Consider the following 27,996-nt stretch of genomic DNA (forward strand, 5'->3'; position numbering starts at 1 on the left):
CAAGCAGGAGCTTCGGTTTCCAAAATGTAATGCTTGCAGGCTTGTTCCCCCCCAACCCCCCGCAGGCACTGCTTGGATGAGGGCAAAGAGTCAGCAGGGTCTCCTCACTTCTGTGCTGTAACAGAGGTGGGGTCAAAGAGGAATAAGACCTGCCTACTGCCCTCATGAAGTTCACAGTCTAGCGGGGGAGTCAGCAGGTCAAAAAGACCATCCCAATATGGGATGGTGAAAGTGTGATGGGGCCGAGCCCCAAGTCCCCAAGCCTCCAAGCAGTATGGAGGATGGTGCCTGCAGCCCTGGGGGGAGGAGGGTGCTCAGGGTTCTGGGAGAGAGGTGACATGTGGATGGGGGTTGAAGATGGTTTGCCGAGTAGACAGAGGTTGCTGGGCACCAGAGAGGCAGAGACATGTAGGTGCTCAACAAACCTTGGATGAATGAATGATTGAAAACAAACTGTGTTATATTTAAGAAAAACACTGTTGGTAATGAGTGAGTTGGTCAATGAGGTAAATGGTGTGAATGAGGATTTTCAAAGAAAGACGCAGTGTCACAGGTGGTCCCCAAGGTCTCTGAGATATCTGTCGTCTTCACTTCAGAGAAGCATGTCTTTGCTTTGGGTTCTGGCATGAATTAGTAATTGACTTCTGCTGTTAATATAAACCAGACATGGTCTCATTGGTGAATCATCGAAAGCAACCGTGTTTCTTTTGATTATTTGGGGTGAGTACAGTTTGTTTTAGCAACACCGAGAGAGAGAGAAGATGGTCCACAGGGCTGGTTCCTCAACCATGACCCCAGGCTGGAAAAGCTTCAAGAAACAAGGAGGGAGCAGGGGATAATGTAGGCAGTCTTGAAACTGGTGTCTGCAGGAACGTGTGTTCATCTGGCTCTTCATCTGCTGGCCTGTGTGACTTCTCCGGGCCTTACTTTCTCCCTCTGGACAGGAGGTTAGACAGATACCTTTGAGGACTTCCTGGCTCTATTACGTGCCTGTGGCTCTATAACTAGCCTGGGCTAACAGCAGAAAGCCTGTGCTTCCTGCCTCCCCCACAAATGGGAAAACCAGTCCAGGAGGGCCTCCCAGCTGAGCCATGGGTAGTCAGCCTACACCCAGACACATCACATGTTATAAAGTCACTGACTTTGGTGAGCAATCTTTTCACGTCCGAGGAAGGGTGACCTCCAGAGACAAATCATTTGGGGGCCATACGTGTCAAAAATAATGTTCTTCTTATCTGAAGAATGTAAAACATGAATTCACGTACTTTTAAGGAATAAAGGTTTTTTCAGTCAATGAGAAACATGTTAAGTAGACTGGTTTCAAAAATGCATGGTTAAGGGAGAGGGGAAGGAGAGGCAAGAGTGAGGCTGCTGGGGGAGGGTGGAAAGACTCTGCAGGAGCCTACGTTGTGCTGTTCCTCAGCAGTGCCTACAAGGATGTAGGAGTCCCATCTGTGGGGTGAGAAAGGGAGGCTCAGAGAGGTCTACACTGCTGGTGGAGCAGCAACACGTGGAGTTCTCCTTCCTAAGCATCCTGGGCTGGGTGGGCAAGACCAACTCCCATTCACGGAGAAGCAGGGCTCAGCTTAGGGCCCACAAGTGGTCCCTACCTGTCCTCCCCAGCCCTTCCTGCTGCTCATGAAGCCCTCTGAGGATCAAACACCGGATCCAAGAAGTGATCTCGCCAGGAGCCCGAGAGCTGACTTTGTGAATTCACTGAGTGATGTTGGACCCCTTTCACTTTCTTGGTGTTCCACCCCCCATCTCCTACCAACAGAAGGATTGGCAGGTCCCTCCCAGCATCAATATTCTCTGGTCGTCTGTCTTTATTGTTCCAGGATACTGGTAGTTAGCAGGAAAGGTTGACAGGGGGTGTATGTCTCACACCTTTGGTGCTAATGTTCTATAGTAAATCCACTACCAACATGGCCCGGTGACCCTTTTCCAGTTACAGGATAGTAACTTATCAGACTCCAAGGCAGCAGGGAGGTCAGAGTGGGCCACAAGCTCCAATAACCCAAGCTGAGAACAAACAGGCCAATATCCCAGGGGGCGGGGGTGGTGTTCTCCCACAGTCAGAAATGCACTGACCAAGGGTAACACTGCTTCTACAGAATATACCTGCCTGTCTCCAAGTGCCCTGGAGATCGTCCATTTTGGTAATTTTTAGTGTCTAACAAGTCTCTTCTGCAGCAGAGAGCCAACCTTGACCCTGGGAAGAGAGGGACAAATAAAGCGAGAAGGAGCGGAAACCCTCTGGACCTGCTAACAGGGCTACAGGGGACCAACGTGCTCTTTCGAGTTTGAAGACTCCAGCTCAAACAGAAAGAAAGGGAAAATGTGACAATCGGTCACCAAGGAACTCATGACAAGTGGATGGTGAAGGAGAGGCAGGGGATACGGAGGGGAAGGAGCCCCTAGAGACCCACCCTGCAACCAGTGAGAACTACATTCAACTGCAGCAAACCAGAATGAATGGGCACTGGGATTCTGAGTCAGAGAAACCCTGGCTTGAGAACTGGCTCCACCACTTGCTGTATCTTGGGCAAAACCACATAACTCACAGAGCCTCTTCATCTGGGCCAGGAGTAAAATAGCGCCCCTTCCCGCCTTCTTAAATTCCAAACTTTCCCAAACCCTTAATATGCTCTTGTTTCGACCCAATTTTTAAGAAGGTAGCTATGATTTCGATGATAGATAGGAGAGGGAGCATCAGCGGCAATACTGAGAAAGCACGACGATCTGTGTCCACTTAGATATGGGGAGTGGGATCCCGGAAGGTTTCTAGCCAGCAACGAAGATCCCTAACCTTTAGGAAGGACGGGGATTTAACAACCAGTGAAAACCTGGAGCACCTACTTTGTGCTGTGATTTTTCACAGGCTGTGGTTTTGGGGCGCCTGATGAGGCTCTCCTTCGGCTAGGGGAGGTCCTCCACGTGTTGATATAACCCCAAAGCTGCGACTCAAGGTCCCAGACCTGGCTATTTACAAAAAGAGGACTCACTGGTCGGTGACCTCGACGTCCCCGGATCCCAGCTGCCCCTGCGTCCGAGCAGGTGGGGACCACTGCAAGGAGAGGGGGAATCCTCTGGCCCACGCGCACCGACGCCCGCGCAGTAAGTGCCCTTGGTGGATAACCAGGGGCGCCCCGCGCGGGGAAGGGGCTCTGCGCTCCACGTGCCGGCCTAGCGCCGCGCCCCGCCCACGACTCCACCTCACCCTCACGGCTCCGCCCCTCTCTGGTCGCCGTCTGTCCTAAGCCCCGCCCCCCGCGGCTCGTCCTCCCCAGGAAGCCCAGTCCCCACAGCCTGGTCCCCGAAGCTCCGGCCCGTCCCTCGCTGGTCGTCCTTCCCAAGAAGCCCCGCCCCTCGCAGCTCCGCCCCGCCCCTCGCAGCTCCGCCCCGCCCCTCGCAGCCCCTGGCTCAGCTCTCCCGGAGGCGCGGGCGGCGGGGCCCCGCGCCTTTTGTGTCGGGCTCGGGCCCCCGCGCGCGCACTCCCCTCGGCGGCCGGGGGCGGAGGGACGCACGCGCGCGCACTCCCCTCGGCGGGCGGAGGGACGCCCCCTCAGTCCCGGCTCGCGGCGGAGCTCGCCCGCGCGCGCGCCCCGCCTCCCCTTCGGCGGTCCCCGCGCCCCGCCCGCGCCCGCCGGGGCCGGCGCCCCGAGTCAAGGCGGGCGCGCGCTCGCCCCTTCCCCTCCGCCGCCCGCCCTGCCCCCGGCGGCGCGCGCACACGCCGGCCCGGGCACGCGCCCGCCAAGATGGCAGGGGCCGGGGCCCAGCTGTCAGGCGCCGCCGCCGCAGCCCGTCCCTGCAGCTAGCGGCCCGGACGCCCGCCCCGAGAAGATGCGCCCCCGCTGCCCCCCGAAGCCCAGCGAGACGCGGAGCCGCCGCGCCCGGGGCCGGCTCCCCCGCTAACGCCCCGCGCCCCGCGCCGCGCCCCCGGCCCCGCGCGCCCGCCCCGGCAGCGACAATGAGGTGAGTCGGGCGAGCGGCGCGGCGGGAGAGGACGGGGCGGGCGGCGCGGGGGCGTTGGCGGGAGAGCCTCGGGAGCGGCGTGGGGGCGTCGAGGACGGCGGGCGGGTCGGGGGTGGCGGCGGGTGGAGGCGGTGGGGGGCACCTGTGGGGCGGGGGGCCGGGCCCGCGGGCAGGTGTGGCGGCGCCGGGCCTCGGCCTCCCCTCCCGGGCGGCCCCGCTGGGCGCCCCCCCCCCGCCACCGGCCGCGCTGCGAGCCCCGCTTCGGCTGCCTGGGTGAGGCGGTTTCCCTCCCCGCTCCCCTCTCTCGCCCCCTTTCCCTGGCTTCTCGCGCGCTGGGGGCCCCAAACCAGTGCAGGACCCCAAACCAGCCCTCCCTGATGTACCCCCCAGCCAGGGCTCTGCTGGGTGTCAGGCCAAGAAATACAGCACCGCCGGCGCCCACGAGCCCGGAATTCCTTCTCCAGGGGTAACCCGACCCTGACTTGTCGGGGATAATCACCTCCTTGCCTTTTTTCCGTGGAATTTTACCTTCTAAACACATTGCCCATTGCACCTACGGTGTCTGTGGTTTCATCTTGCTTGTTTTGGGAACTTTACGTAAACGGAACAATACAATAAATGTTCTTTTGTGTCTGCCTTCCTTCACTCAAGTTGTTTTTGAGGTTCATCCATTTTCTTATTGATGTGTAGTATTCCATTGTATGAATATACCACAATTTGTCCATTCCACTGTTGGTAGACGTTGGAATTGTTTCTGCCTTTCGGCTGTCACGAATATGCTGACGTGTCTCCCGGGGCACTCATTTCTGTTGGGCATATACCTAGCAGTGGAATTTCTAGGTGGAAAGATAGGCATGTCTTCAAATTTAATAGATAATACCAAGCTTCCAAAGCATCTGACCGATTTATACTCCTTCCAGCGAGTGTGTGAGAGTTCCTGTGCTCCACATCCTCGTCAGCACTTGGTATTGTCAGTCGTAAATTTTAGCCATCCTGTGAGTGTGAAGTGGTATCCCATGGTGGTTTTAAATTGAACTTTCTTGCAGACTGACGAGGTCGTGTTTATTGGGTAGCCTCTTTTACTAAGTGCCTGTTCAGATGTTTTGCCCAGTTTTCTTTGGGGTTTACATGTCTAATTTGTAGTTCTATTCCGAAGTCAAGAAGATTGTTTCTTATAACACCTTGTGGAAATCTTACTATTTTGCCATTCAAATTAAAATCTACAGTCCACTTGGAATTTGTTTTTGTGTAACTTTGTGTATTTGTGTGTAACTTTTTTTGTGGAATTGACTTTTTTGTGGAAAAGGGGGTTACATTTCACTTTTACCAAACACCATTTATTCAGCACTGATTATCAAAAAGGTCATTTTCCCCCCATAGTTCTCTGTGCCTTCTTTGTCACCTTCAAGACTTCCATTTGGGGCCATTTCTTTTCACCTGAAGAATACCCTTTAGTGTTCCTTTAGTGCAGGTCTGGGGTGACAGATTTCTTACAGTGTGTTTGCCAATGTCATTATTTACATTGCATTAAAAAAAACCAAATAGCTTAATTGAGACACAATTCACACAGCATAAAATTTACTCATTTAAAGTGTACAATTCAGTGGTTTTTAGTATTTTCACAGAGTTCTCCAACCATTACCACAATCTAATTTTAGAACATTTTCCTCCACTGTGAAGGGCCTTTTAGGTACTTACAGAATTCTTGGTTTGCCATTGTTTAAGCATTTCAAAGATATTTCATTATCTCTGACTTGGATTGCTTCTTTTGAGAAGCCCGTTGTTAGTCTGTCGTTTTCTTGAAAGTAGTCTTTTTCTCTGGATGCTTTTAAAATGTTCTCTTTGTCTTTGGTTTTCAGAAATTTTTCTGTGCTGTCCCTGTTGGGATTTTTTTTTTTTTAACTTATAACTGGAGTGCTTAGGGCTTCTTGAATCCATGGCCTTACATCTTTCATTAGTTTTGGAAGTCATCATCCATTAGTACATCAAATATTGCTTCCGCCCCATTCTATCTCACCTTTCTTTCTGGGACTCCAGTTACACATGTTAGATCATTCGTTGGATTTTGTCTCTTAACCTTCTGTGTTTTCTGTTTGTCTCTCTGTCCTTCATTCTAGGTATCTCCTCACTTATCTCTCTTTCTTCTGCTATAAATGATCTATTAAACCATCAATTGAGGGTGGTTTTTTTTTTTTTTTTAAGATTTTATTTGTTTATTTGAGAGAGAATGAGTGAGGGAGGGAGAGAGAACACAAGCTAGGGGGAGAGGCAGAGGCAGAGGGAGAAGCAGACTCCCCACTGAGGAGGGAGCCCCATGCGGGGCTTTATCCCAGGACCCTGAGATTAGGACCTGAACTAAAGTCAGATGCTTAACTGACTGAGCCACCCAGATACCCCTTCGTTTTTTTGTTTTTGTTTTTGTTTTTTTAACACCCAAGATGGGGCTCAAACTCATAAGCCTAAGATCAAGAGTCACGTGCTCTACCCACTGAGCCAGCTGGGCATGCCTCAGTTGAGTTTTTCATTTCAGTTACATATTTTTGGTTCTTTAATTTCCATTTGGTTTTCTTTTTATAGTTTACCATTATCTGCCAAAATTATCAATCTTGTCTTTTATCTCCTTGAATATGGTATGCATAATTATCTTAAAGTTTGTCTGATTATGGCACTATTTGTGAGTCTTTTCTGATGTCTGTTTTCTCTTGGTTTTCATTCATTTCGTCTTATCTCCTTATGTGCCTAGCCTTTTTTTTTTTTTTTTTTAATTTTGTGCTGGCCATTGAATTTGCACAATTATTTTGTAGAAATTGAGATCTAAGATGTTTTCCTCTGCCAGAAATAATTCACATTTGCTTTTGTCAGGCGAATGGGGCTCTTGGGATCTGGAGTCACTTCAGTACAGTCTCGGGGATCGAGCTATTTCTAAACTGAGCTGCAGTCCCTGTGAGGGCCAGCCTGTTTGGTCCACCTTTACTCCCAGGGTTCAGCATTTCACCAGCACCTTCCCTCCCTAAGCCAACACCAAACTTTTGGCATTCCCTTTGGAATTGGCAAACACCCCCAGGGAAAAGTAGCTCTGAATACTGAGCTCACTTTCCTGACTCTCTGATGTTTCTTCCTCCTCCAGGCCTCCGTGCAGATATTTATTATATTCTTTCCCTGCTTTTCTAGTTCTCTTCAGTTGGAGATTGTCCTGATTTACTTAGTCCGTGGTTGCTGGCAGTAAAAGCCCCTCATGCATGCACGTTAGGGGCAGTTTGAGTCAGTATTCGATTCTGCAGGAGATTTAAGCTAGCAGTCTACAGAAGCTGTGGAGAATAATAGCAGCTATTTTCTTGTGTTATGTCAACTATGTTAGATCGTCTCAGTTTGTGAAATGCTCTTAGAATCAAGATAATATAAATCTTTATTTCCCCTTAATATATAATTAGTTGAAAAAATGGCAGTTTAGTGCCGGTCATTACTGTGATGCAAAGGATATTGGAAGCAGATGCTTTCCTCTCTTTTTTCCATATTTCTTCCTTTCTCCTGTTTTGATTTCCTTGTTTATTTGTTAAAAATTACCCTCTATCTGGTCCTCTTGGATAGAACATTTAATCTTTTGATCAACGATAGCACAATAGCATTATCATATTCTATTCTTTTGGATCAGATAAAATGGTATGACTGCAGAAATGCAAGTTTGTAAATGGCTTTTCCAAAGTGAGCCATTCAGTTATTCTTTTTCTTTAAGCTGTCTGTTTTTTACACAGATTTTTTAAAATGGTGCTGACAGTTTACCATGGTTCTCTGCCACAGACTGTTTATAGTTAAGCACCAGTGCATGTATATTGACATGTACCTCAAGTACTTGGCTTTTGCACAAGGATCTAAATTAGTCAAAGGAGTGTATTCATTACCTCTGTTGTCAGCTCATTTGATTGGGATATTTATAAGCAACTTGGTTCATCCATGAAAAATATTTTGCTTTCTGTTCAATCCCAAGTTTTTTCAATGAAAATAACACATTATTTTTCTTGCTAGATAATCTCATGGGAGTATAGAGATGTGACCTCTTCATAAAGGTCTGCAAGGTAGTTTCCAAACCATCCCTTTTAAGGAGTGTCTAAGAAAGGCATAGGGCTCAAGATGCATTCTCATGAATAAACTGAACATTTGAGGCACATATTTTTCACATGTTTTAGGAAAAAAGTCCTGCTGAATCAAACTCCTCAGATAATTAAGGCTGTATCTGAGTTTTTCTTTATTTTATAGACTATTGCCTGAATTCTTCCTTTTTCCTAACAGACCTTATATATTTTCATGTCTTCCTTCAAAAATCATTTTTTGAGGGCTTACTGATGCCTGATGCTGGATTAGGTGGGTAAGGAGGTGAAAAGAACCAGACCTCCCCTCCCAAATAGTACCCCCTACAGACATTTACTAGATCCCTTTTTACATCGTTTTTTACTTACTTTACTTTTTCACTTAAAAACCAAACCCCCCCACACACACGGTATAGTGTATTTCTGTTTATATGCTTTAGTCATTTATCTGTTGGGAACGGTCTTTTCTCTGAACATTTTCCTTATCTGCCTTTTATTTTTTAAAGATTTGATATATAGAAGGTTAAGATTTTTATGTCATTAAGTCTTTTTCTTTGTGATTTTCCTGTCATTTTTTATGTTTAAGATAGCATTCTTCTAGAAGTTTGATAAGTATTAGGTTGTTTTTCTATTTTATATATAAAATGTAAAAAAGTCATCCTTCGAATTGTCTGGAATATGAGGTGAAGATCAAAATTACATTTTTCTTCAAAATTGCTGATCAGATACTTGACTGTATCAGTAGATACACGGCAGAGATATGAGGAACATTTCCTAAGTTAGATGGTGATACAGACATCCGGATCTCAAAATTGTCTTCAAGGGTGCATGGTTGCAGCCAGTAACATCTGAATGATGATCACCCCCCAGTCTTCAGACAGTTACCTGCCCCCAACAGGGCCAGCCTTGTATATGTAAGACATGGCCGGTCCAGCATCCTGCAAGTCTGGTTTTGTGCCAGGGAACCACCTCATCTGGGCCAAGGGCATTTTATCAATCTTGGAGGTATACAGAATGCAGTGCAATTACAGGGCACAGGATAAGATACACAGGCACAAGCACAGCCCTTATTTATCATCGTGAGCCTGTACTAGCTAACACATGTGGGTCCAAGTACAGTTCTGAACCTTGTGCTGCAGAATGGGGGCAGAAGAGCATTTCTCCAAGTCATGGAGGGAGTCATTGGAAATCATATTAGGGAGACCAGCTATAGAGTTGTGGGGTTTCTGTGTATTTTCCTAGGCTCTCTTTTGTTGTTCTGTCTGCCTGTTTTTAGGCCACTTTATTGACCTTGTAGACGATGATTTTTTTTTTTTTAATTTTGAGTTTTACTTTTTTTTTACGATTTTATTTATTTATTTATTTATTTATTTTAGAGAAAGAGAGAGAGAGCATGCGAGTGGGGGGAGGAGCAGAGGGAGAGAGACAAGCAGACCCCGTGCTGAGTGCAGAGCCCAACACGGGGCTCAATCTCAGGACCCTGAGATCATGACCTGAGCTGAAATCAGGAGTTGGACTCGCAACCAACTGAGCCACCCAGGCACCCCGAGTTTTACTTTTAATGGAAGTTTTAACGTCATTAATTTGTTGAACAATACAGAGCAGTTTAGAAACCTGTTTCAGAGTGTTTGAGGAAATACTCATTCAAGCCAGCAATATTCCAATGTTCTTTATATGAGACATATGTGGAAATGGTTCTAGTAGCTTATGCTAGTGATTTCCCAAGCTGGTGAAAAGAAGTCACCATGAATCATAGTGACATTTATTGTATTTTATTTTAAATTTTTATTTCAATTCCAGTTAACATACAGTGTAGTATTAGTTTCAGGTGTACAATTTAGTGATTCAACACTTCCATACAACACCCAGTGCTCATCACAACACGTGCACTCCTTCATCCCCATCACCTATTTCACCCATTCTCCTACCCAACCCCCCCTCTGGTAACCACCAGTTTGTTCTTTGTAGTTAAGAGCTTGTTTTCTTGGTTTGCCTCTCTCTCTCTCTTTTTTTTTCCCCTTTGCTCCTTTTTGGTTTATTTATTTCTTAAATTCTGTGAGTGAAATCATATGGTGTTTGTCTTTCTCTGACTTATTTCACTTAGCATAATACTCTCTATCCATGTCGTTGCAAATGCCAGGATTTCATTCTTTCTTATGGCTGAGTAATATTCCATTGTATATATTTATTTGTGTGTGTATACACACACACACACACACACACACACACACACCACATCTTTATCCATTCATCAGTCGATGAACATTTGGGCTCTTTCCATACTTTGGCTATTGTAGATAATGCTGCTATAAACATCAGGGTGCATGTCTTCCTTTGAATTAGTATTTTTGTATTCTTTGTGTAAATATCTAGTAGTGCAATTGCTGGGTCATAGGGTAGTTCTATTTTTAACTTTTTGAAGAATCTCCATACTGTTTTCCAGAGTGGCTGCCCCAGTTTGCCTTCCCACCAACGGTGCATGAGAGTTCCCCTTTCTCTACATTCTCACCAACATGTGTTTCTTGTGTTGTTGATTTTAGCTATTCTGACAGGTGTGAGGTGATATCTCATTGTAGTTTTGATTTGCATTTCCCTGATGATGAGTGATATTGAACATCTTTTCATGTGTCTGTAGGCCATCTGTATGTCTTGTTTGGGAAAATATCTATTCGTGTCTTCTACCCATTTGCTAATTGGATTACCTGTGGGTTTTTTTGAGTTGTATAAATTCTTTATATATTTTGAATACTAACCCTTTATCAGATATGTCATTTGCAAATATCTTCGCCCATTCCACAGGATCCCTTTAATTTTATTGTTTCCTTCACTGAGCAGCTTTTTATTTTGATAAAGTCCCACTAGTTCATTTTTGCTTTTGTTTCCCTTGCTTCCAGAGATGTGTCTAGAAAGAAGTTGCCACGGCCGATGTCAAAGAGGTTGCTGCCTGTGTTCTCCTCTAGGATTTTAATGGTTTCATGTCTCACATTTAGATCTTTAATCCATTTTGAATTTATTTTTTTTAAAAAGATTTATTTATTTTTTTGTGAGAGAGAGAGAGCGTGCATGTGCATGGGGGTGGGGGGAGGAGCAGGGGGAGAGGGAGAGGGAGAGAGAGTCTTAAAGCAGACTCCTCGCGGAGCACGGAGCCTGACCGCCTGACCGGGGCTCGATCTCACGACCCTGAGATCATGACAGGAGCCAAAACCAAGAGTTGGACACTTAACCAGGTGAACCACGCAGGCGCTCCTATTTTGAATATATTTTTGTGTATGGTGTAAGAAAGTAGTCCAGGTTCATTCTTCCGCGTGTTGCTGTCCAGTTTTCCCAACACCATTTGTTGAAGATACTTTTTCCTTTGGATATTCATTCCTGCCTTGTCAAAGATTAATTGACTATATAGTTGTGGGTTGATGATGATTTTTAATATGAGCAAAATCATCCTTTTGTTAAAGTACTGTCATTTTGAATTTGCTGGTTTGGTAGTTTTGTTTGTATCTAGTTTTATAAACATAATAAATTTAAGCTTAGATTTGTAATTGTACATAAATAAACTCCATGAAAATAAATCAGTTTCCCTTTAAAGGGAATCTATACACTACCTAAGTTTGAACTTTGCAGTAGACTATAAGCTTAATGGCTCTGAGTTGTTAAATGAAAATATCATAAGTGCTAAAGTAATGTGAAGAGCACCTGCAGCTGACATCATGGTAGGGGGTGGGAAGGGCAATGGCCCCCTCAGCAAACAACTCTAAGTTTTCTCTTTCCTAGCCCAAAAGGAGATCACCATAGAAGCAATTTCTAGTGGAAATTTTCTCTCACTTTTTAGAAAAATAACTTTTTCCTGATTTAAATGTGGTATATATTGCATGCAGAGAATTTGAAAACATAGGAAGGTAGAGAAGACAATACAAATCAGCGTTGATCCTGCTGTTTAGGGAAAACCACGTTAAACGTGGACTGTAGTTCCTTTACATGTGTAAGGAAACATTTTTCACAAAATTGATATTGTACGGTGTATTTGTATTGGACATTTTACATTTAACATATATGTATTACCCCTTTGTTAAATAGTCCTTGAAAATATTTTAATAGGTGAATAATATCTATTATATGGTATACCATAATTTATTTATCAGCACCCCAATTTTGGGACCGCTAACTTGCTTTTAGGTTTCATCATTGTAAATAACACAGTGGTTAATGTCTGTGCATATAATTCTTAGGGTACATCTTTGATTATCTCCTTAAGGTAAATTAGTAAAATAGTATTATTACTGGCATCAAAGGGTATAAACATGTTAAAGGCTCTTGATAAACATTATCAGAATGTTAATTTTAAACAGAGAAGAGAGAAAGAAAGAGATAAAGTTAGTAAAAGGAAGTTTAATCCTGTCTTAACTTGGAGGTTTCCCCCAAAAACAAAGGACTAGAGAAAGAAGTAAATGGTGTGGTTCCACGTGCTCACCAGTAGGGGGAGCCCTGTTCCCGATTCCTCTATAGCTGCTGGTGTGAAGGTGGACTGCCTGTCTTTGTCTTTAAGGCTGTGTGAAAGACATTTTCTCCTCAGTTTGGAGTCAATGTTAGAGTGTGAACAAACTTTCTAAAAAACTGTTGTGTTATGCCACATTTTGCCCCCTGTTTTCTAAGCAGCCTGTTTTTTAGAGTCAGACCTGATTCTGCTCCAGAGCCACTCCTTACCTGACTGAGCAAATTCCTTAACCTTCACGAGCTTCCATTTTTCTCATGTGTACTGAGGATAATTCCACTTCCTGCACAGGGTTTTGTGAGGATCAATTGAGAATGCATAAGAAGTTCTTAGCCTGTGGTGTGCAATAAAGGTTAGTTATCTGCCTCCGCCACCCCAATTTGTTATGTCTACAAGGAAGATAAACCCTGAAAAACCTGGAACAATTCTGAATTCAGATACTCCACCCTTTGTCAATCACTGTATCACTTATCTACCATAAGTGGTAGGTTTGTGGCTTAGAAGCCATGGTTGCTACTAATGCTTCAATTTCTAAATGTAATTATCTATAAAAGATACACAGGCGAGCTGTTAAAATAAAGGGGAGGCAGGCTATTGGGGGAGAAGAGATCATTGTACCAGAACATTTACATTAAGAAATAGTTATTGTGGGGCGCCTGGGTGGCTCAGTCGTTAAGCGTCTGCCTTCGGCTCAGGTCATGATCCCAGGGTCCTGGGATCGAGCCCCGCATCGGGCTCCCTGCTCATCGGGGAGCCTGCTTCTCCCTCTGCCTCTGCCCCTCCCCCCAGCTTGGTTGTGCACACACTCTCTCTCTCTCTCAAATAAATAAATAAAATCTTAAAAAAAAAAAAGAAAGAAAGAGTTCCTGCGGTTGAGCACATTTAGCTGTGAAGTCCACGGAAGCCGTGGCGGAAAGGGCAGCATGAGCTGTGGTAGCACAGACCTGCCTTTGTGGGGCCCTAAAGACGTTTTCTAGTATCTCAGAGACAATGGACCAGAGCTTGGTTTTGGAAGCCTCTTACACACCTCCTCCAGTCCTTTCTTCCTTGTGATCGACTTGACCTAGACCCCTTCCCTAAATGCTTTTAGCCCCCATAAACATTCTCTGATGCCTGCCTTCCTCTGGGCTCTCTCTGTGGAGCTGTTGCTATTGCTCTGATCTTTTCTCCTCTATTCTCTCTCAAAGGATCCTAAGTAAGAAAAGGTCTGATGGACTAATTCACCAGTTGACCAAAGTCTACTTCCCTTTCCCCTTCACCTTCTACATTCCAAGCCTTCAGATCTTTAGTTTAAATGTCACTTCCTCCAGGAGTCAATCCTTAACCCCTTCCCTGAGGGCCCTTCACTGTTACTTGCCTCTATAGCATCCCATACTTACTCTTCCGTAACTCTTTGTATTTGTAATTACTTACATTTTTCCTCCTATGCTTCATGAAGGATTATGCCTGTTTTGATCTCTGTTGGATCCCTAGAGCCTAGCACTGTGCCTGGCACTTGGTAAATACTTCATAAATATTGATGTTGCCACCTATACCTAAAATGGGTAGTAAATCATGACATTCATTCCACCTTGACCTGGGTCCTTCCAAGTACAACATTCCAGGCATCCACCCCAAACCGTGGAAGCTGGCATCCAAATGAGAGCTGTTTCATTATGTGAACAATGATTTACTGCATTAACGGGGTGACAGTGCTTTAGCCCATTGTTCCCATCCTGCTGCTGTGGGACAGGATTTGCTTGTTGATGTGTGGATGGATTGTTTTTCCTGTTATTTCCTCGTAAGGACATTATGTACTGTAACTTTTGGTGTCCTGGATGTTTCTCAAACTTTACCGTGCCTGGGGATCACTTGTGAATGTTCTTCCAAAATGTAGATCCCATTGCCAGAGGTGGAGGAATGCTTTCTTAAAATCTGTTTTTCTCTTTCTATTAATAGAATTTATATTTTAGAACAATTTTAGGTTTACAGAAAAATTGAGCAGATAGTACAGAGAGTTCCCATATACCCTGCACACATATAAATTGTGTAATTTCCCCTGGTACTAACATCTTACATTTAAGGAACATTTGTTACACTTAATGTGCCAATATTGATACATTCTTATTAGCTAAAGTCCATATTTCATTCAAGTTTCCTTGCTTCTACCTTGTGTCCTTTTTCTGTTCCAGGGTCCCATCTGGGACACCACAGTACATTTCATTGTTGTATCTCCTTAAACTCCTCTTGGCTTTGATAGTTTTCCAGACTTTCCTTATTTTTGATGACCTTGACTTGTTTTAAGGAGTACTGGTTAGGTTATTATAGGATGCCCCTCTGTTGGAATTTGTCTCATGTTTTTCTCAGGGTTAGAGTGGGGTTGCAAGTTAGGGGAGGAAGATCACAGAGATAAGGTGCCATTTCCTCACATCATATAGAGGGTACGTACTAGCAACATGGCTTATGGCTGTTGATATTGACCGCAATCACCTGGCTAATGTAGTGTTTGTCAGGTACCATCCTTGCAAAGTTAGTCTCTTAGTCCCCTTTTTAAGAAGGTTACTGTTCACAGCCCACACTTAAGGAGTGGGGACTTATGCTGCTTCTCCTGATGAGTGCTTTTTAAGTATTAATAATTAAGTATTTTTATATGCGTTAGAAGAAAACAGTGCATCACATCCCTGGTATTTTAACTGGGTTCCCTAGAGGGCTGTATCTGAGACAAAGGCCCACATGAGAGGGGCTTTTGAGAGAGTGTTCCCTCTGGGAGCAGGAATGAGGGGAGGGCAGTGCAACAGAAGGAGGAAGAGCCAACATAGGCATTCGGTCCTGATCAGGCCATCGCTCTAAGCCGCCGACTGATGATAACTTCACTGCGCAGGACTCCTGTTTGTGGGGAGAAAGGGAGACCCATATACCCATCAGCTGCTGTCTGCCTTTGACAGAGGATTGACATTAATCGCCTTGCACGTGGAGGTGTCCCCCGGTGGCCCTGAGAGGGCTCCCATGGCACCCCTGGAGCAGGGACAGGGAAGCAGGTCGGAGCCTGGGCAAGACTGGTCACTTCAGTGGTGGCTGGAATCAGAACCAGTGAGGCAGGAGGAGCGGAAATGAGGCAGAAGAGGTGCTTCATGCATGTGGTTTTGTGAATATTATTACTAAATAGAAAGGAGATAGATTTCGTTGTTTTCATCTCTTAGTGCATTGCTTTTTTTTAAATTTTTTTTTAAATTTTTTATTGTTATGTTAATCCCCATACATTACATCCTTAGTGCATTGCTTCTTGATTTTCAGCCATTGCTGCAAAGTTTCCTATCCTTCCAGGTTGCCTTTGCCTGTGTTTTTCTAGTACTTGTATGCTTTCTTTTCTTTTTGTTGTGCCCAAACGTTTTAATCTCTGATCCAGTTGCAAGGATATGTACGGTTGGAGGGATGGATCCAATTTTATCCTTTTTTGTCTGTTTTTTAAGTTATTGCAATACCACTTACTAAAAGTTTCATTTTCTCCCACTGGTTTGAGATGCTGTCTTTTGTCATATTTAACTAATTTGACCTATTTCTCGATTTTCTGTTACATTCCATTGGTGTATATTTATTCATGTGCCAGTACTTCACTTTTAATTAAAGAGGCTTCATAGTAGGTTTTAATATTTAGTAGGGCTTGTACTCTTGTTGTTCTAGTGCACCGATTTTAAAGAAAAAGTCTAAGTAATAGCACTCATGATTCACAAAAATCATGAATGACTGGAGTTTGGGAAATAGTGCTTTGGTCCAAAGGAACAAATCTGGAATGGCATGACTCAGGCATCTATATGCCCCTTGGGGAGAATTCTCATTGATGACATGATGCATGTGGCTTTTGAATATGAATCCAAGAGATGTGAGGGAGGCTAGAGATCACTCACAGGCGGTATCGCTTTCCAGGATAGGATTGTTAGCATATCAAGGCAATCCCTACCCTGAGTCATCCTCCTCTAAAATTACTGATGAAACCACAGTTTATTTTGGAGATTTTTGACCTGTTGAAAATACTCATTTGTAAAACCATAGAAAGTTAGAAATCCTCTAAGTCTGGTGGTTTTTAATCCTCACTGGGTATCAGAAACGCTTGAAAAGGCCCTCTTCCCTGGCTTCTCCCCATGCCAGGGCCCTACCGCAGAAGATTCTGTTAATCTGGGGTAAGGTGTTCTGTTGTTGTTTTGTTTTATTAAAGTCTCTAGATTATTATTAAATATGCAGCCAGAGTGGAGAACTACTGACCTAGTCACCAGGTCAGGAACAAGGCTGGTTTTTCTGGCATTGTAGTTACAACACCCAGCAGTGGACCCGGAACGTAGAAAGTGCTTAATAGGGGCGCCTGGGTGGCTCAGTCAGTTAAGCGGCTGCCTTCGACTCAGGTCATGATCCCAGGGCCCTGGGATCGAGCCCCGCGTCAGGCTCCCTGCTCAGTGGAGAGTCTGCTTCTCCCCCTCTCTCTGCCTACTTGTGCTCTCTCTCTGTCAAATAAATAAATAAAATCTTTAAAAAAAAAAAAAAAAAAAAGAAAGTGCTTAATAAATGTTTGTTGAATAATATGTGAGTCCCTCCTTACTTGGATGAAAAACAGACACAGACTCCAGAAGTCACTTGCCTGGGACTCACGAGGTCATGGGCTAACAAGGGCAGGAAGCACAGGTCTGGTCTTTTTTCCCCACTGTCCTCTGTCCACATCCTCCCCTTTACTTACAGGCAGAAGTGGCCGAGGGCAGTTGCTGTCTTGACTCATGTGTTGTCCAGTGTTGTGATCTTGACCCTACTGCTACTTAGTCTAGCAAACAGCACAGCTCAGGGGTGAGCCTGAGACTTTGTGGTGAGATCACTGGACTGTGTCAGCCTGTGTGTGGTGTCAGCCCACCTCATGGGGTGGGGGAGGCCGAGGGCAGAAGGGGGCAGGGGCACGGCCAAGTGCAGTTCCCTGTGCACCTGCTGTGCACCAGGCTCTGAGCCTGCGAGTTTACAGCTGTCTCATTTTTTGACGGGAGTTTCACACCCTCGATTCCAGCCATAAAGCACATTAGAGTTTTGATTAAAATGCAAATGACAATACTTTTAATTAATGCTTTATTTTAGTTAGGATGTATGGTTTTCTGTTAGTCAACAGTAATTCCAATCTGTTTTCCCATAGCCCACATTGCTTCATTCAGTCTTGATTTAGGTAGTCCCTGGGAAAGACTCAAATTTCAAAACTGGTGCAGTTTTAAACAAAGGTTGTGTTAAGTTTGCTGGATTTGGGGGTTCTTCTGGCAGTGTTTTTTCAGGTTGTTTGGACCAGTCCTACTAAGAACAGGAGAAGGTGGAAAGTCAAGAAAGCAAATCAATTTGAAGGCATGGGAGAGCCACCAGGCAGAAGGATTCGTAGAACCAAGATTTGGGAGAGGGCAGACAGGTAGGCCTGACATTGGCACCCTTTCTCCCCTTGAAACATTGCCAAAATCATTGAAGTTGCCGCCTGAGAAGATGATTAGAGCTTTAGGCAGATTCATGGGACTGGGGAGATACTGGTGTTCAGAGCCCACCAAGGAGGAGGAGCCCTCGTAAACTCACCAGGCTTTTCCTGTGGGCTCTGCTTAGGGACAAGGGTGAACCAGAGAGAGACTGGCCCTCTCAGAAACAGGAGGACTGCTTTGAGTATCTGATTATCTTCAGGTGACGTGGGGTTGTTTGTACCCCCGGCCTACCTGCCTGTTGGAAGCAAGAGGAAATCCTCTCTAGAAAAGTCTCCCACTACCTGTGCAGTTTTCATATGCAGTGAGTGGCCCTCAGTCCAAAATGACCAGATCTTTGAGAAGGTAAAACTTAACCAAAAACCAAGGGAAAATATAGACAACAGAAATAGACAAAGTCGTCCGACTTGGATTTTAAAAGAACTGAGAGTAGTTTGTTTAAGGAAATAAATTGTGTTGTACCTTTCCTTGTTCGTCATGGCCATCCCAGTTTAGAGGCTGACTCCGACTCCAGCCAAGGCTGTTTCTAGTCTGACTGTGGTGAGCAGCTGTGTCTGCCTCTTGTCCTCAGATATATTTGCATGGTTGTAAGCATCTTTGCTTTATCCCATCCTGGATAGCTTTGAGGTTGGGACAGGAGAGAAACTGGAATGATGACCACAGGCTCTTAGACCTGAGAGCTAGAAGAGCCCCTGATCCAGTTTTTGGATCTTACTATGTTTTTATCCTTGAGAGACATGGACATTGTGATTGGGTTAGGCAGTGTAAACACTCATGGATGTAATTTTATACAGTAAAGGTGGTGGTAAATATTTAACATAAACATTTCAGTAAATGTGAATTCTTGAAAAATACTTTAAAATTTTAAATTTACTATAGTAAATGTGATTTTTTTAAAAGTACAGACTTCTTTGTACTAAAACTACATGACTACTGCTTATTTATCTGTTTCTGTGTACCAGATCTGCTTAAATTTTTACTTGAAATATATCTATTGAGTACCTACCACATGCAAGACAGTGGGCCCAGGACAAGGCTACAGACACTAGCAAGAGCTGGCCCTTCGAGAGAGAGAGCCAAGAAGGGGATCTGAGCCTGAGATGAAAATGTCAGAAAGGGGGCGCCTGGGGGGCTCAGTCGTTAAGCGTCTGCCTTCGGCTCAGGTCATGATCCCAGGGTCCTGGGGTGGAGCCCCACATCGGCCTCCCTGCTCTGCGGGAAGCCTGCTTCTCCCTCTCCCTCTCCCACTCCCCCTGCTTGTGTTCCTTCTCTCGCTGTGTCTCTCTCTGTCAAATAAATAAATAAAATATTAAAAAAAAGAAAGAAAAAGAAAATGTCAGAAAGGAGGTGTGAATTTTTGGTTTTATTTATTTTTATTTTTTTGCATTTGCAGTGGGCTAGGTTAGGGGATGTTATCTTCTGTTCTAGTTCTTCCCTTTTGCACTTCTTTGAGCTGGTTCATTTTCTTCCTGTTGGCTTTTCAGTTGCTTAAAGACCAGTGGTCTTCAGAAAGTCTTGCCTTATCTTAATTAAATATCCTCCGTTCTTCCAGTTTTTCATGATTTATCCCTAATTAGTGTCCCTTTTAAGGGCCTTCCTTTCAGTAAGCTCTGATGTGCTGAAGCCCCATTAGCAATGTAAAAATTTAAATTCTGTAACTGTCTTGATCACAGAACGACACTGGCCCTGGCCTCAAACGAAACCCTTTATACAGAATGGAAACACAGCACGCCTTGGAGCCCGTGTGCCTGTAGACAGGTCAGATGGACCACTAGTACTGCCTGCTTGGACCGGCTGAGATTTCTACCTGAGCAACGTTAGGGCCCTGTTTATAACACTTCCTTTCCCGGGAAGAGGGAAAATGCTCTCCTCAATTTGTGTCACTACATAAAATAGAAATGTAAGCAACATACTGTTTCACATAAAGAGTCTCACATAGAAGAGCAGCACTGAAAAGAGAACCAGCTGGTCCCCTCGCGAGAGCAAAGAGTAATGTGCCTCCGAGTGTCCGAGTCTGCGGCTGACGAGGCAGCGTTACTGTGAATCTCACAGATGGGTCATCACTCACCCGAGTGTTTATCGGGCGCAGTGGGCTGATCCATGGGCTGTAGGTAGAAGACACGGTTTTCTACACAGGAAGCTCAGTCCCAAGGAGACAGCGCGGGGACCTTCGGTTCGGCATGTCTAACACTGGCCTCACTATTGCTAAATTTATGACCAGTTGGTTTTTGAAAAAAATGACAAGACAGTTGAATGGGAGAAAATAGCCTTTTTGACAAATGCTGGGACAAATGAATATCCACAAAAAAGGAATGAAGTTGAACCTCTGCCTCACTCCATGTACAGAAGTTAACTCAAAATAGGTTATGCACTTCAGTGTAAGAGGTGGAACTTTAAAACTCTTGTAGGAGAAAATATGAGAGAATCTTCATGGCTTGGGGCTAGGCAGTGATTTCTTAGAAATGACACCAAAACACAAATGAGAAAAGAAAAAATAGATAAATTGGATTTCATCAAAATTAAAAGCTTGTATGCTACATGCATACACCCCATACTGTCAAGAAGTTGAGAAGACAGCTCACAGCATGAGAGAAAATATTTGCAAATCATTTATCTGGTCAGGGACTTACATCTAGAATATATAAAGAACTCCTACAACTTAATAATAAAAAGACAAACAATCCTTAACTTAAAAATGGGCAAGTGATTTCAACAGACGCTTCTTCAGAGAAGATATACAGATGGCCAGGAAGCACATGAAAAGGTGCTCAGCTTCCTTAGACATGAGGAAATGCAAACCAGAGCCACGGTGGGTCACCACCTCACCACCCACTAGGAGAGCTAGAATAAAAACGCTAGTAACAAGGGTTGGCGAGGACACACGTGACGGTCACACACTGAGTAAGTGGCGACGTGGATAAATCCCCTACTGGAACCCTCCTTCCTTGCTGGGGAGAACGTAAAAGGGTGCAGCAGCTTTGGAAAACAGTTTGGCAGGTCTTCAAATATTAAACACATAGAGTTACCATATGTCTCAGCATTTCCACTCCTAGGCATATACCCAAGAGAAAATAAAACACAGGTTTACACAAAACTTACACATGAGTGTTCATCGCAGCATTATTCCTAACAGCAGAACAGTGGCGACAGCCCAGATGTCTGTGCACGATGACCGCAGACAAGGTGGGATATAGCCACTGGAATACTAGTCCGCGGCAGAAAGGATGGAAGTACCAGCGCTGACAGTGTGATGAACTTGGAGCACATGATGCTGAGTAAATGAGACCAGTCACAGAAGACCACGTATTGTGTGATTCCATTTATATGAAATGTCCAGAAAGGGCAAATTCATAGAGACAGAGGTAGATTCGTAGTTGCTTAGGGTGCATGGGGGTGGCGATGGGAAGTGGCTGCTAATAGGTTTCTTTGGGGGATGATGAAAACTTTAAAAAAAATATTTATTTTTTTTTTAGAGAGTTAGCACGTGAGTTGGGTGAGGAACAGAGAGAGAGGGAGAGAGAGAATCTTAAGCAGGCTCCACACTCAGCACAGAGCCCAAAGCGGGGCTCAGTCTCACGACCCTGAGATCATGACCTGAACTGAAGTCAGGAGTTAGATGCTTAACCGACTGAGCCACAATTTTTTTTTTTAAGTAATCTACTCCCAACATGGGGCTGGAACTCACAACCCCAAGATCAAGAGTCCCACATTACACTGACTGAGCCAGCCGGGCGCCCCAAAAACATTCTAAATTTAGATTGCAGTGATGGTCACACCATGCTGTGAATATACTAAAAAATCATGAATTGTATACTTTTTTTTTTAGATGATTTATTTATTTGACAGAGAGACAGCAAGAGACAGAGCACAAGCAGGGGGAGCCGCAGAGGGAGAGGGAGAAGCAGGCCTCCCGCTGAGCAGGGAGCCCGAGGCGGGGCTTGATCCCAGGACCCTGGGATCATGACCTGAGCCAAAGGCAGATGCTTAACGGACTGAGCCACCCAGGCACCCCCATGAATTGCATACTTTAAGTGGATGAATATCATGGAATAAAAATTTGTTTCTCAGTAAATCTGTTTTTTAGTTGAACTCACTGCTTTCCTTCCCAGTCTCTGTGAGATGTATACTGGTGATCTCACAGTGGAGATCTGGAGACTTACTGGAGTCATTCAGTTCCCTCCCGCCACATCCAGGTGGCCATGTTGTCATTTTTTTCTCCTTGAAATCTCTTTTGTCTGTCCCCTTCTCCAGAGCGATGATACTGAATTAAGTCAGGTCTTCATCATCGTTAAAACACTCTAATTGCATTCCACTTTGGTTCTTTACCTCCTAAAAAGTCTCTCTGTACTTTGTTAAATTGATAATAATCAAATCTGAGTTAATATTTTCTTCCTAAGTTTCATTAGGATATTTCTATGTCTCTCTGGATGAAGTCATGACTCCTTAGCATAGTATTTAAAGTCTTGCATGAACTGGCCTCTCTTTGCCTCTTCAGATTAATTTCTTCTCTTCTCCTTGTAAGGAATCTACCCTCACATGTTCTTGCATATGATGTTCCTCCTGATTGTAATGCCACGTTTCAAGTGATTGACAGCCACATGTGGCCGGTGGCTACCATGTTGGACAGAACAGATTGGAGAACTTCCACATTGTATCCTAAGCACTTAGTAAATATTTGCTGAGTGAATGAATATGATCGTAGCTGTTATCTGCAGGTGTCCACCCAGCTTCTGCTTTTGTGTTCCCTGGGTCATGAGGCAGCATAGTGGACTCCTCAATCGGCCCTAGCTATCTCTTCCTTCTTCTCGTTACACTTAGCTGGTATTTGCTTCTCTGAAATTTCTGCTGATTGATTCTAGTTCTACATCATCCAAAACAGTACCCACATTATTAGACTACAGCAGTCATTTCCTCAAAATCCGTTCCACCCTGGGTTAAACACTTGGCTCATTTAAACCTTGTGTAACATAGCCAGCGCAGCAGTCTCTGATTTGTTAGTGCTTCTTAGAGTTGTTGACTCCAGATATGGTGTAACCAGTGCAGAATCCAGGGCTTTATCAACTCTCTCTCTGATATACACATTTCAAGTTGTGCAGCCCTAATTATAAGTGTCAGCATCTGCCACAAAGTGCAGCAGTTAGCAAAGGAGCTGGCTGAAAGAATTATTCATTGAATGTATGTTGAATTAAGACTTTGTAAACTTTTTTGGAGGACAGTGTTTTCTGTCACTGAGTGTGTGATTAAATAAATTTTAATCATACGTGAATTTTTTTCTTTTTTTAAAGATTTTATTTATTTGAGGGAGAGAGAGAGCGAGAGCATGCATGAGTGTGGGGAGGGGCAGAGGGAGAGGAAGAGGACCTCAAGCAGACTCCAGGCTGAGCACAGAGCCCACCTCAGGGCTCAATCCCATGACCCTGAAATCATGACCTGAGCTGAAATCAAAAGTCGGATGCTCAACCCACAGAGCTACCCAGGTGCCCCTGAAATTGTTTCTTAACTGCTCTAATAATCATAAAAATATTTGATCATTGTGGAAAATTTAAAGACTGTGGGTAAACAGCAAGAATAAGACGACAAGTGCTGATCACATAATCTAGAGATAGTCACTGTAGCTTTGTGTCCTTTTTCTATGGCCACACATTTTTAAAAAATGTATGTATTGCAGATTTGTACTATGCATACAGCTTTGTAGCTTTTATTTACCAATATGCCATGTTTAATGACATATTTGTGTCATTAAATATTCTAGAGCTTACCTTTTCTCAACATTTTATTATGAAAATTTTCAGACTCAGAAAAATTGAATTATCTAATAAACACCTATATACCTACCACTATTTTACTTTTTTTTTTTTTTTTAAAAGATTTATTTATTTGACAGAGAGAGACACAGCGAGAGAGGGAACACAAGCAGGGGGAGTGGGAGAGGGAGAAGCAGGCCTCCCGTGGAGCATAGAGCCCGATGCGGGGCTCGATCCCAGGACCCTGAGATCATGACCTGAGCCGAAGGCAGACGCTTAATGACTGAGCCACCCAGGCGCCCCTATTTTACTTTATTTGCTTTGTCACTTTTCTATCCATGTATTTATCTTTCTATCTTTCCATCAATTTATCTTTTTTTTTTTTTTTTGATAAGAGTTTAACTTTTTAACAACTGTACAGTACTTCATTGACTGGAGGTATCTAGATTATTTAACCACATAGTCAACCAGTTGTTGGGTACTTAGGTTGTTTTCCATTTATATTATGGTTGTTTTCTCATTGTTGACTTTTGAGATTTTGTTACATGTTCTAGATAGAAGTCATTTATCGGATCTATAGTCTGCAGTGTTTCCTCCCAGTGTGTAGCTTGCCTTTTCATTTTTTTTTTTTTAAGATTTTATTTATTTATTTATTTATTTGAGAGAGAGCACGCGTGTACAAGAGCAGGGGGAGAAGGAAGCAGACTCCCTGCTGAGCAGGGAGCCTGACGTGGGGCCCAATCCACAAGACCCTGGGATCATGACCTGAGCCAAAGGCAGACGCTTAACCGACTGAGCCACCCAGGCGCCTTGCCCTTTCATTTTCTTAGTGATGTACATGTATTTTTAATTTTGATGAAGTCCAGTTTACCAGTATTTTCTTTTATGGATCATTCTTTGCCTACCCCAAAATCAGGGAGATTTTCTCCTATGTTTGTTTCTAGAAGGTTTATATTTTAATTCTCACACTTAGTCTATGATCCATTTTAAGTTAATTCTTGTGTATGGTGTGAGTTAAGGGCCTAAGTTCACATTTTTGCATATGGATTTCCAATTATTTCAGTACCATTTGTTGAAAAAAACATGTTTTTCTCCATGAGTTTTCTTAGCATCTATACTGAGAATCATTTGACTTTCTACTCATTCATTTTTAACTTGATAGAGAATAGAATAAATCTCATTTCTGTTTAACTGTGTTTTGCGTCTGTTCTGATGGCTTCATTTATACCAAGTGTTTTGGAAACAGTTTATTTTCTATGGTAGATCTCATCTTGATTGTGATGATGGGTGGCAGAGGTATGGGGAGTTGTAAAGAATTGGGAAAATATTGTCGAGGGTACCCTGTTCTTACCCCTTCTCCCTGTCATTGAGGTTGGTTATTTGCCTAGGAACATGAGTGATAACTATATGTTCAGTGAAGTGTTGACAAAAACAGTGATCAAGTAAATGCTTTACTTGTGAAAAAAACATCTTCTGGCATGTACCAGGATATCAGCAAAGCTCAGAAAACTTCCTTAAGACTAAAAGTTACTTTTTTCCAGTGCTCTCTCTTTTGAAGTCTGCTTCCTTTGGGGAATAACTTAATCCCTTTTTACAGTTTGTAAAAATGTGACAGAATGTGAACTTTGAGTTTGAAAGTGTAGTTTGGCAAGAAGTTCTGAACTCTGTTTCCTTATTAATGTACTTAGTAATAATGATAACAGTAGCTGGTGTTAATGAGTATTGTTCATGTGCCAGGCACTTTTCTAACTGCTTAACGAACATTGTCTTTAATCTTTGCAGTCTCTAATCTTTGCGGTAACCACGGAAGGCAGGTACTACCGTTGCTCTCTTTTTATGGGTGAGGAGTCCGAGGCACTGAAAGACAAGTGACTTGGGCATTTGGCTGGAAAGCCTGGGCCCCAGCAGAACCCAAGCTTGGGAATCACAGCTCTGTACTGCTCAAAAATTCACGGCTGTGGAGTTCCAGAGAGTTCCAGAGACTGTCAAATAAATAAAATCTTAAAAAAAAAAAGAGAGACTGTTATTTAATCCACAGTCCAAGCCTTCAGTTTGTATTCCATATTTCCCATCTTTGTTATTGTGTTCATTTTTTTAATCACTTGTAAATATAATTGTTTGCCAAGGTGTAACTCTTTTGGCATTTCTGGTAGGGCTGGCATAGCTGTCTGCCTTCTCATTGACAATTTAAAGCTTTGAGTAAGTGAAGAAGCCGGAAGGAAAGGATCATGTAGATGTTTAGACTCACAATTGAGTTTCTTCTGTCAGTTGTTTTCTTGCCTAAAAGGCAGGGTCATGGCCTCCTGCACGTATTAATTGGCAGGTAGGCTCATACTTTATATAGTAAAGGTCAGGAAACGGGGGATTTTACTGCCACAGTTGGGTGTATCGTATCTGTTCAGTGTCCGTTGGCCAGGGTACATGGTTTTGATCCTGGGAGAAAAAAGGGTTAGGGCAGGGGGTTCCTAGGAGTGGGGATGGGAGAAGGGAGCTGGGCTTAGATTCATGGGAGCTAGGGGATAGGCCTGGCTCTGCCTGAACTTGCTGCTGAATTTGGAGAATTGTCCCCTATGCTAAGCCTCATCACTACCATGCATCTGTTTATGAAGGAAGGGGGCCAAACTGCCTGATGTCTCAGGGCCCTTCTGCTTCCACAGCCTGAGGTTCTGGGAGGACTTTCTGACTCAGGAGGACAGACTGATTCAGGGTGCTGGACATCCAAAATTGGGGCAGAACCAAGTCATGTGAGCCGTAAACATAAATGTCTCCTTTTCTTGGTTGGTCTCATTAGGGAGAAGTGATCCTGATGTAAGTACACTCCAAACTCTGCTTTGCTCCCTGGTGTCTCTGGCCATACTCTTAAGTAGGGCTGAAGGCCCCGCTTTATTTTCCTCCCTCTTCACCTTTCCCAAAGGCACGGACTAGGATGTGAGGGCGATCTGGCTGCGACATCTGTCACCCCATTGATCGCCAGGGTTGATTCGGCTGATCTGGCTGGCTAGGCGGGTGTCCCCTTCCTCCCTCACCGCTCCATGTGCGTCCCTCCCAAAGCTGCGCGCTCGGTCGAAGAGGACGACCTTCCCCGATAGAGGAGGACCGTTCTTCGGTCAAGGGTATACGAGTAGCTGCGCTCCCCTGCTAGAACCTCCAAACAAGCTCTCAAGGTCCAAAGGCACGGACTATAGACTGTTCCCTTTCTGTTGTCGAGCATGGTTGGCAGTGCAGAGCTTGCCTTTGATCAGGTTCACTTAACTGCCTGGATCCATGGTTTCCTCTCTAAAATAGGGATAGTAATCCCCTCTTGCCTGCCATGCTAGGTGGTTCTTTGACCATAGAGGACAGTGTCTGAGAAATGCTTTCAAAGGGCTCTGTAAATGTTAGATCTCATTAAGGTACAACACAGTGAGAGTATGGACATGCCAGCTATGAAAGGGTTTCAGCGAGTGGCACCTCAAAGAAGTTAGCACTTCCTCTTAGGCTGTGGAAAGAAGCACGAGTTCCCATCTTTATCATCAGGAGAACGAAACCGTGGTCGTGGGCACCGGCATTTATGTCCGCTTGCCGGTTCTGTGCTGGGCAGTCAGGACGCTGGGCCAAACTGGACCAGGGTTTCTTGGGAAGCTCCGATTCCAGTCCCATCAAGGCAGACTTTATTTTCAGGTAGGCAGGCATTAGGTTCTTCGGGGAAAGGTCAGTAAATTATTACTAATTAATAAAATCCGCATGTTTCTTAGATTTTAAAGGCTTCCTAAAATTAGTTTATTGGAGCCAAGAGGCTGTAAAATAAATTGACCAAAAAAAAACTCCCGTAATGATCATAGCAAGTTTTCCCATTTATCTTTCCCAAAAATCTTTTACATACTTAGCACAGCATCCCAAGAGGTAGGTAAATATTATTCTCATTTTAGAAGTGAGAAAACTAAGGCTCAGAGAAACAACTTGTCCAGTGTCACCCAGTTTGTTATTGGCACACCTGAGGCTGGGGGGAAGAAGAACTAGCTTTTATTGAACTTTTTCTAACTGCAAACTGCTTTCACATTTACAATCTCATTTAACCATGTGATAGCCTTACGAATTGGCACAATCCTGTTTCATGGATGAGGTAACTGAAGATCAGCAGGGTTAAAAAATCAGTTTTTCAGGGGTAGCAGCTAGGAGGACAGAGCTGGTATTTAACTCCAGCTGTGTGTGGTTCCAGAACTCAGTAATACTGCAGAACGTTGCCTGTCAAGTCATGCATTCCT

General features: G+C 44.2%; 1 protein-coding gene across 1 annotated transcript in view; it reads left to right on the forward strand.

The window, feature by feature from the left end:
- Positions 1-3,695: 3,695 nt before the first annotated feature.
- Positions 3,696-27,996, forward strand: part of EVL (Enah/Vasp-like) — a 146,814-nt gene continuing 122,513 nt past the window's right edge. The window contains exon 1 of the mRNA XM_078054217.1: positions 3,696-3,975. Within this exon, the coding sequence (XP_077910343.1) occupies positions 3,971-3,975 (5 nt within the window). The 5' untranslated portion in view covers positions 3,696-3,970. The remainder of the gene's footprint in view (positions 3,976-27,996) is intronic.

This window comes from Halichoerus grypus, chromosome 8, assembly GCF_964656455.1.
Source record: "Halichoerus grypus chromosome 8, mHalGry1.hap1.1, whole genome shotgun sequence".
NCBI lineage: Eukaryota > Metazoa > Chordata > Mammalia > Carnivora > Phocidae > Halichoerus > Halichoerus grypus.